This window comes from Phaethon lepturus, unplaced genomic scaffold, assembly GCF_000687285.1.
Source record: "Phaethon lepturus isolate BGI_N335 unplaced genomic scaffold, ASM68728v1 scaffold43918, whole genome shotgun sequence".
NCBI lineage: Eukaryota > Metazoa > Chordata > Aves > Phaethontiformes > Phaethontidae > Phaethon > Phaethon lepturus.
In genome coordinates this window covers 14793-25326 of record NW_010557710.1, presented here as the reverse complement: position 1 = coordinate 25326, position 10534 = coordinate 14793, and the positions used below count along the sequence as shown (strand labels likewise).

Genomic DNA, 10534 nt, shown 5'->3' with positions numbered 1-10534 from the left:
ATTTCCTTCTGTGTTGTCATAATGGAATTTAGGATCACAGACTTCCTCTTCCTCCCTACAGGAAGCAGGTGAAGTTGGGAGAGAGAGACCTGAATCCTCTTCCATATTCAGCGATACTGACAAAGGAAGGACAACGTAGTCTTTACCATCCTGTAAAATGCAGTGAAAAAATACAAAAATTAAATCAGGCTAAAGAGATACACAGATGAACAGCTACATACACGTACATGGAGAATGCATCAGTCCAACAGAGCTTCCTTTGTTGTTTTATTAAACTATGAGCATTATACCACCCTCACAGGAGCAGCTTCAAAAAAGGGAGAAACTTAGTAAAAATACTTTTCAATAAGAAATTTGAGATTTTTATATGACATACTGTAACATAATGTGTAAACTGAACTTTCTCTTAACGTCTTTGAAATAAGAAATTTAAATTTGAGTAATGTTTGAATTGCAATGACACAAAGAACATGACCCTGAGGGAAAAAAAATAACATTAAACTGAAAGTGAGATTGAGTTGGACTACAGCATATGAATCATAAAGCCTAAATTAAGTATAAGAAGTAAATGAAAAAAAAAATTAAATGGAGATAGCAAAAAGGGAAGTTTTCTGTCAGTACTTTGGCATCTAACTTGATGTGAATAAAAAGAATAACATTTTAAAAAATTTATTCCACTTGTTTACATTTCTGCTCTAAAGTATGAAGTGAAAAAAAGGATTACGCATCCTTCGATACTGCATACCTATTTATAGTCCCATAAGAAATAATTTTGTAGATTATCCCTTTCTCTCTAATTTTTTTGCATCTATCCCTTTTGGACTACAATATGACACGTGCTATTAGCTATTAGTTATCAGACAGTAAATCATGTTTGCCTTTTATAGTCACAGAAGACTACAGTTCATGACAGGAGACTCTAACTCGTTAGTAATCCAACCGTATTAGGTTATGGGCAAATATACATACAGTATGTCCTGAACATACACGGAAACACTTTTTTTTACTGTGAGGGTGACTGAGCATTGGCACAGGTTGCCCAGGGAGGCTGTGGAGTTTCCATCCTTGGAGATATTAAAAAACCATCTGGACATGGTCCTGGGCAACCGGCTGTAGGCGCTTGAGGGTTTGGGGCCAATGACCTCCAGAGGTCCCTTCCAACCTCAGCCGGTCTATGATTCTCTGGTAACGAAAGATTCAAGCTGCTCTGCAGCAGAGCAGGGAGTTGAGCCTGTGCCACCAACTCCCCCGCAAGACAGCTGAGTAACCACAGCGGTGGTGTCACGGGAGGCCCTTGCCGGCAGGGCAAGGTGGCTTTTGGTTACCACAACAGACCTCTGCGATCTTTCCCCTCCTAAGTCATTCTTCTCTGCAAGTCGCCCCGACTGCTGGTCGGTAACGGGAGCGGTGGAAGAAGCCCAGGCTCCCTGATGGCTCCAGCGGGTAGTACCCGGCTGTGCGATTTCACGGTGGCTGGCGGGACAGGCAGGGTTCAGCTGGTCGTTTTAGCAACCAGAGAATACATTTCATGTACCTGACGGACGTTGGCTTGCAGTAAGTTCCCCAGGTGCTCCACCAGCTCTGAAAAAGTCGGTCTCTGCTTAGGATCTCCATGCCAGCAATCCAGCATTGTTTGGTACCTAGAAGAACAAAGCCCATTAAAATATCAACATAAAGAAAACAGCACCTACTGCTTGCTCAAGCACCTGCTATTATTGTGAAGTAAACGTGGGCAGCTGGAAGAACAGTTTCTCACATTTCTGGTGTTGTGTAGTCTGGCGCTCTCATTCTTGTCCCTTCTTTCAGTCTTCTGCAAAATTCCTCATCAATTTTCACTCCAGGGTACGGCGACGCGCCTAAAATGAGAGCAATGGTAATTCTAATGCATTAGATTCTTAAATTCTGGGATTAATTTTCAAACAGATAATTTGCTATGGCCCAAGTTAATAAGGTAATTCAGTATATTTGGATGTGCAAACAATTTATATTTATGATGGCAACAGCAACTGATTGAGTAAATGAGGCACATAATCACGTACTGGAATTGTATGAAGAAGCATTTCAAGTCGATGTTCCTACATTTGCATTTTTAAGGAAACTTAAGTATTTTATTTTGATGGAGAGAATAAGCAGGAAATTTTCAAGAAGTAAAAACAAATGTTAAAGAGGATCCAAGAACATTTTGACTGTTTTCTTCAGACTCCGTTGTTTAAAATTTAAGATGGCTCAGTAAAATTCGTGACTCACCTAATGAAAATATTTCCCACAGCAGAACTCCAAAGGACCATACATCACTCTGAATGGTATATACTCTATCAAAAATGGTTTCTGGTGCCATCCATTTTAGGGGCAGTCTGGCCTGAAAGCATTTCCGTAAACAAAAAGGTATCACAATTTAGCAAAACACTGAGTTTCCACAGACCCATTTAAGGCAAAAAAAAAAAAAAAAAAGGGAGTCTTGACTTCATATTAATTCTCTCTCAAATAGAGAATCTGAAACTTACATCTCCTTTCCTGACGTAGTCTGGATCTTTGTAGATGTCTCGAGCCAAGCCAAAATCACAGATTTTGACCACATTATTGTCTGACAAGAGGATATTACGAGCAGCCAGGTCCCTGTGGATGCACTGCAAAGAGAAGTAAACAACTTCATACACTGCCTGTCGTCACAGCTCCGTCCACGGGGCTGATCTCTTTCACATATGTGCTCTCCTACCCTCAAAGGCCAGATAATCCTTAAAACCTTTTAAGAAAAAGAAACCTCAGCATCAACAGTTAGTGATTTTAAGTGCTTTTTTGATGGTCACAACTGATTTGGCTCAGGGAGACTTGTGTTCCCAAGTCCAAACATACATCTGTTTATCCACTATGCAGAGAGGGCTTTTGAAGTTAGCTAATTAATTATCCTAAGAAGCTGACACAAAACAGGTTCAGATCTGATTACCTTTAAATTTACTTAGGCTCACTGAAATCCCCGTACTCCACTCTCTCCCTGAAAAACATACCATGCTAAAACGCTGATTTGCTTCCAACACAAACTAATCTTGACTACAGATAGAAAAGTCTATGCCTTTACCTATGCAGAATGACAGCTTAGCCAACAATCCAAAGACTTCAAAACTCAAGCTTCAATAGCTTGAAGTAAAAAAGCCACGCTCTGAAAGTGGTTGCAGTCTAGTCTAGTATGGACTAGAAATTAAGATCCTGGAAAGACGTATTTTTACATATACACACCAACCAGGACGTATGAAACGTAGACAAATACCTGTTTTCAGAAAAGACTCTGAAGTCTGCTCTCGAACACCGAGCCTGCCCTCGAGAGCAGTGTTCTATTCCTTGCTTCTATTTCCTTTTCCCTTTTCTAAGTACTTTTTGTTCCTATACAACTGCAGGCAATTCCTCTCTCTTGCTGGAATTTACATCCTTTGAAACATGTACTACATGTATTTAGGATCAAACCACAGAAAAGCACTTACAGAAGGCCAAAATCCAGGTGAGTTGCTATTGACTGCTAGGGTGTCTTTGGCAAGAGACTCCCCAAGGAGTCATCCATGAAGTTTCATAGGTGAGCATTAGCTCTCCTCACACTGCCCTTCCAATCCCACTGCACAAGTTACAGGCAACCTCCTCAGAGCAAACTCCTTTACTCTAGCTACGGCTACCAGGGATTTGTCCCTAATTCCTTTAATCGTCCTCATAAGTCAAGCCCCCTCCTCCAACTACTTAATCATTCTATGAATCGGTGACCCACAAACTTATACAGATCACCAACATTTGTGTCAATAAATGCATGAGCTGTTTCACTCTGTAGTATTAAAGATTCGGGTATGTCTTGGGGCAAAAAGAAAAGTGTTGCGGATGACTGCTAGTCCAAAGATGAACATGCCATTTCCTTCTATAGACCTACAGCACTATTTCCCACAGTCAAATAAATAACATGCCACTCTTCCTGAGAAGTTCCTTACTTTGCGTGAAGCCAAGAACTCCATTCCCCTCGCCACCTGGAAGCTATAACAGATGAGGTCCTCCATGGTCAAAGGGTTCTTGCAAAGGTCTTCAGGACCAGCTGCAAAGGATCAGACGACAGTCAAATATGTCCTTTGTCACTGATTTCACCCACAACTGCTTCTTAGGTAAATGCCCATCTTAACCTTATGCCACATTGAACTAGAAGAGCAATCTGAGCCCTTTTTTTTGCTGTATGATTATCACTAACAACCCATTTCACACAAAACTAGTCCTGTGTAAAAGAAACTTCGAGATAATGGGTTATACTCCAGGTCTCCTTGCTTATTTCCAGAGTACCCACCAGAGGAAAGATTTGCTAAACAATCTCAAAAGAAAAACAACCAAAACCCAGCTCACAAGTTCCTAGGACAGGAAAGGCTCGCTGTGGTTTCAGCAGATGGATTTGGAAACCGATGAGAGGGAGGCCCCACCTAGTCCTTACAGGGGAAGAATATGCCATGGGGAGAACTTGAGTTTGGCAAAAAGCTCCGCTAATTTAGGGTAGTATAAGCCTAACTTCATCCTCTAGTGACCTGGAGGAATTATGTACTCAAGTATCCAGCAAAGATTCCTAGGCATTTAGTTCCTGATGAAATGAACAACTTGATGTCTTTGCTCAGCTCTTGATTTTAAGAAAAAAATTACCAAGAACTACAACACTGGTTGCTACAACCCTCACCTCAAGGCCTGCTTTAGGTCTACATGCTTCACTACAACATCCCAGCTCAGAGGGTCAGTGGTTACACCAGAGAGGTCTGAAAAGGACCAAAATGGTGTGGAAATGCATAAAGTGCATGCCTGACATTACCCATTAGGATCACATTGAAACCGTAAGATCATTTTCCCTGTTAACATACTGACGCTTTTCTTTGCATTAAATGATTTTTAGTAGAAGTCGAGGTACAGGCAGTTGAGCTATGGCCTCCCTCCTGACCAGTCTGATCCCACCACTTGCTGAAATCAGCAGTCTCTGAAACATGTTGGGCAACACTGTGTGCTGTCTCTGCCAAAGGAGAACACGGCAAACACATCAGTGAAACCGCTGCAGAGGGTACGTATATCCACGGGAGGCTTTGAATGAGCGGATAATTCAGGTTTCCTGTTCCTGACAGACCACCTGCGCAGAGGGAAGGCAAATCAACTCTGCTAAAAAGCAGTGAAGCAGATGGGATTTGATGATAACAGGCAGATCTCCAAAAGGCAGTGCACTAAAAATGCACCCTTTTCAGATGGGACATTACCTGGGATTGGGCTGAGGGGTTTGGGATGCTGAATTAGATGATCCATAGCTCGGGAACTTTGGTCATCCGGGAAATACCCTGCACACAGCTTTGAGGGAGCTTTGCAAATCGCTCCGTCCCCCATGCCCCTTATACCCCCTGCCAACGACAGCTATTGCAGCATCAGGGGAAGACATATCGTACCGTCCTCCTCTTCCACGTCACTCAGGGACCGCTCCTCCACAAAGCCGGAGCTTGCTGAGCTCTGGCTGCTCGTGATGCTGTCCAACCGTCGCTTCAGGTCTGCGGAGATGTCACCAACATAGTTCTCCTTCCCCTGACGAAACCTGGCACTTTTGGTCTAGAAATGGGAGGGGAGGGTGGGAGAAATCAGAAGCAGAAAGCGTGCCAGAAGCTTCCTCGGGAGAGGCAATGGCACTCCCCACGGTCTGTGCCACGGGCACCCCTGAAGGCAGGGAGGGCAGCCCAGCAGCGGCATGGCTCGCCACTAGTCTCCAAGCCAGCTCTGGTTGGAGCTCCAGGCTGGCGTGGTGTCAGCGCCCGCAAACCCCAACCCATGGCCACGTGGGCTCACCGGCTTGAGCACCCCTTGCCACTCCACAGCACGGCTTCAGCCTGCTCCCATGTCCTCCCAGCTTCCCCCCAGCACCATCTCCACACACTTCAGAAGAAATCCACACTCAGGAGCTGGCCTTCTCAGTCCCCTGGTGCCCACCACTTGAGAAGCATGTGTGGATACTGCCGAACCCCCTCTCATATTCTCCAGCCTCTCCATACCACTACAGCTTTACCTCCCGCTGCTGCAAAGACCCTTCTGCTAAACGTCTACCTTGGCCAAAACCCTAGTGGCCCTCAAAATTTGATTTATCTCCTTCTTCCCCTAAGCCACTGAACACCTCTAAGGAGGATGCCAGCCCCGAAGGCTTTCTCCACCACGTTTCCATTTCCTCCTGCTTCAGTTTGGTGACTTTTCTCCCCTAGCAGGGCTGTTTTTTTCCATTGATGATTCCCATCCCCACCGCTTGTGTAAGCAAGGGTCAGCACCCTTGTGAAACCCTGCCTCTTCCTTCAAGGCCTCTCAGATATTTGTTTATCCTTTTTACCTCACAAGAGGATGCAGCGAGCTGCCTGTGCCAACATAAAATAGTAAACAACGACTCCAAGGATAAAGAAAAATAACCCCCTGGAGAAGCAACAAGTTTGAAGAAGCTCTTATCTAAACAGGGCAGCTGCAGGAAGGCTGAAGCTCAGGTCTACCAGCACGGCGGAGCACAGCCCGGGGGCCTCCTTCCCAGCTGTGGGTGAAAAAGGGTAGGGTCCCAAGCATGATGCCCACGCTCTTCATCCAGTGTTTGACCCTGAAGGGGATGGACCTTCCCAACCCTCTCCAGAAATCAGACCCCCTTTTGCAGAAATGAGTTTGAAAATGCCAACCTCCATCCTCCCCCTCATTTCAAACTGGGGGGCAAAGAGGGGGTGCTGCGATGGCAGCTCCCCTTTGCAAAGGGCTTGGGAGGTGAAAAGCTGAACGTAAACTCATGAGATACATCAATTACACAAAATGATTAACAAAAAAAAAAAAGTATAGCCTGCTTCAGCAATGAGCCAAGGGGACAGTGGAAAGGATAATCACGTGGTAGAAGATACCTATGGATATCTGATGGATATATACATTAAGCAGGGAGTGTAGTTATTTAAGGTGGTCTGGAGCTCAAGTAAGAAAGGAAAAAATTCAGGCTGATAATCAGAAAAAGCTTCCTGACAGATAGGGCCAAGTGTAGAATAATCTGCCAAGGGAAATACTGGAAGCCCAGTTCCTTTGCACATTTTAAGCTAACAATAACAAAATAGCTACATTGCAGGGGCCAGGGGAAAGACTAGATGACCTCTGATGTCTTTGCCATCTCTCATTCCCATGAGAAGTACTAGATATTCGGCATCCCCAGGGACTGCCACTACAGTCGGCGCTAGAAACAGAAATATCGTGTGTGGAAAAACCCCACCAAATCAAACATTATGCCGTTAACCTTGACTCCTTACCTTGTATGGGACAAATTCACTCCTCTTGCTCCGTAGGTAAGCTGATAGATTTCCAAACTTGCAATATTCCACGATCACCATGAGTGGTCCTATGTAACACATAAAGCCATTCCTTAGAAAGACCATTTATATCCCACCTTATCTCACAGCATAATTTGTGGCTAGAAATACATACATTTCAAAAAGCATTCTACTACCCAGAAGTTTTTAAAACTATCAGTAATTAAAAAAAAAAAATCTAATCAAAGCAGGGAAATTATGCCTTTTCTGCTGTATAAGGAAGGAAAAGAAAGCACATGCTTTTGAAAATCACATTTTTTTATGTGAAAATACGTAGTAATGTGCTTATACTTAAAGTGCCAATAACTGCCCATGCTAACGGACATTGTAAGGATGCGACATACATATTTGAGTGAACTTCAGCAGAATTAACCACTCATCTGCAGTAAAATACACACACAGTTATCCATGCATGTTTGTGCAGGCAGTTTAAGTCCCAAAAACTTAAAACAAGAATCTTGGTTTCAGACACAGATGCCTTAACGTATAGTCCAAATGTGTTATTTCATGATCAAATTGCTTCATATGGGCATAGGCTACAACGATACATTTCCATCCTAGATTCCAGATACTGGCCATATCTCTTTTATTATGGAATAAATAAGGAAAAAAAAATTACAGATTATGTTTCCCTCAACTACTGCACTTCTGTCATGGAACTTTAATAATTAAATTCTGATCCCACAGTAAGCCAACAAGTCAGCTTCCCTGAAAAATTATTACTGACTGACTTTACACTGAATTTCTTCCAAATTAGTGTGCAGTGCTGGATTTCTTAAATGAAACATCTGTCCCTGATTATAAAATAAAATAGGTTCATCCACCCAGAGCTGGACTCCAGATTGCAACCCCGCCTCCCACACACACACACAGAGGCACCCACAGCCCATCCAAAGCCAGGGAGGGAAGTCACAACTTGCAGTTGCCCTGTAGCCGGTGACAAGAACAAGACCAATTCATGAAATCTGGTACTAGACTCAGACCCAAAGTCTGTTACACGTTGAGTGTCCACTATAAAAGCGGATCTGAGGTACAGAAAAGCAGAGTGACAGAACCACAAAGGGATGGAGCTGGATATAGCACTCAGGGCTTCTGAGCTCTTATCCCACCTCTGGACCTGCTCATTCTTATCAGATTTTTATTTTTTTTTAAAAGATGACAATTTCTCCCAACCCTTAATTTTTCTGCAGCAGAAGTGACAGAAACAGGGTTTTCATTAGCACCTTCCCACTGAGAAATTACTCACCTCCTGGTTTAGTGCAGGCTCCAAGTAAATTGACAACGTTGAGATGATGGCCAATATGAATGAGGATCTTCAGCTCCGACATAAGTGCTCTGTGCTCACTATGGGTTGCACCCTCTGCAGAGGTAAAACAACACAGATCAGGAGCATCACAGACAGAGAAGTTTTCCCCTCCTCTGCATTCCCTTCTGTTATTTTTCCAGCCCATCTCATGAGAAGTCTTGTTTGTTGGTAGCCTGGGTCAGCTATGCTGCAGGACACTGATGAAAGCTAACACATGCATGCCAAGGTTGGTTTTGCTTTGCTTTTAAACATTTTCCAAAGTTCACCAAGGGAAGTACATCAGAACAGGGACAGAAACAATCCAGATTAGCAAACATCTTTTTTCTTACAGACCTTTTGAGCAGTTTGTACTCTCCTGTTTGACCCTCCCAGCCAAGAAGAGCTGGAAACATTGTCCCATAGCTGTTGTTGGGGTCCATGCTAAGGGCCCAACGGGTCCACGGGCTGGGGGAGATAGGGCCAGGGCCAAACATGCCTGACCCTGCAGCCTCATCAAAAGCCTGGAGGCATGACTGGTGTCCTCACCCCGCAGGGACAGAAGGGGAAGAGGAAAGAAGAAGTGGGGGCAAAGGAGGCAGCTGTCTGGAGCTCCTGCTCTGCCAGAGCACTGGGAAGCTGGAGAGGCAGGGTTTCCTAATTTTTATTGCCGTTACTGCATGCTCATCCCATTGCAACGAGGGTGCCACAGGTCTTGCCCATGCTTGTGACGGCTCGGACCGGACTGACAGACGTCCCCCAGCTTTTCCACCCTTCCTTCAGTACACCACAGGGTGGGATACTGCCCACAGCCACGGGCGGCCCCATTTTCCTGCCCCAGCTACATTCTCCTCAGGAACAGTGTCTGGGAACCGCAGCTTCCAACTTCCTTGTGGCAAAGGCGAGGCACTATAATATGATTTAAAGTGAGGAGAAAGCTGTTCAAAACTACTACTCGTTTTGGAGCGTGCCTAAGCCATTGCCTGGGACTTGCAGAAAGCTCCCTAGTGGGCTGCATAAGGCAAACACGGACACGTGCAAATTGCTTGCAGGAGCAAGCTTATGTTCTGAACCAGAGTATCTATGAAGTGGTGGCTAAGAAACCATGCATTGCTCCAGGTATCGATGAGGTAGAGGTACTTTCCCTAATCATTGCTTCATGACACCAACTGTTAAGCTAAACTTGTATATACCGTACAAACATTTTGATGTTTTTTTCTATCTGATGGTTATAGTACTGGCAATTAACCCTATACTGTGTATTCAAGGTGAGGTTTTAGTCATCATTTTTACCTTTAAGCATTTTGACTGCCACTGTTTTGCAGGTAGCCGTTTTGTCGATCCCGAATGCGTCCGCTTCTATGACCTGGCCAAAAGCTCCACGCCCAAGAGGTTTACCTTGAAGTGAGAAGGTGAATATATTCCAGTTTATTTGCCTGGCACAGCGGGCAAAAGATGCAGAATAAAAAGCAACTCTAAACCGAATTTATGTTTCAGAAATTAACAGCAGGCTGATAATGGGGAGAGGATGCATTATATCCTATGGGACCAGAGAGCCCACCCAGGGGTCCTGCATCAGGGCAGCCCCGAGGCAAGCCAGGACCTGAAACACCCCCCAGCACCGGGCTGGCTGCAGCGTCGCTAAATGGCTCACGCAATGAAGACACACCTAGCTTTAGCCGGTCTCTGGGAAACTCCCACTTGCTGGCATCATATGGGAGCCGTTCGCAGTGCTCGTCTATAGGGATTTCATCAGGATCCATGATGATTGACAAGTAGCCAGTCTTCATGTCCCCTCCATTGGCCTGGAAAATGGTATTAGTTGTAGTTGCACAGATTTTTTGCTGGCGATGTGCAGGCAAAGTGCCATTTTCTCACTTTGTAGTGTTCCGCTATTTCCCAG

General features: G+C 44.6%; 1 protein-coding gene across 1 annotated transcript in view; it reads right to left on the bottom strand.

Moving 5' to 3' along the window:
• KDR (kinase insert domain receptor (a type III receptor tyrosine kinase)) overlaps positions 1-10534 on the bottom strand; it is a gene marked incomplete at its 3' end in the record, with an annotated part of 29834 nt that overhangs the window by 4587 nt on the left and 14713 nt on the right. The window contains exons 17-27 of the mRNA XM_010292835.1: positions 10301-10436; positions 9925-10029; positions 8596-8709; positions 7290-7378; positions 5433-5589; positions 3966-4066; positions 2505-2627; positions 2248-2359; positions 1757-1856; positions 1535-1640; positions 3-150 (exon numbers count right to left, since the gene is read on the bottom strand). Coding sequence (XP_010291137.1) covers positions 3-150; positions 1535-1640; positions 1757-1856; positions 2248-2359; positions 2505-2627; positions 3966-4066; positions 5433-5589; positions 7290-7378; positions 8596-8709; positions 9925-10029; positions 10301-10436 — 1291 coding nt within the window. The remainder of the gene's footprint in view (positions 1-2; positions 151-1534; positions 1641-1756; positions 1857-2247; positions 2360-2504; positions 2628-3965; positions 4067-5432; positions 5590-7289; positions 7379-8595; positions 8710-9924; positions 10030-10300; positions 10437-10534) is intronic.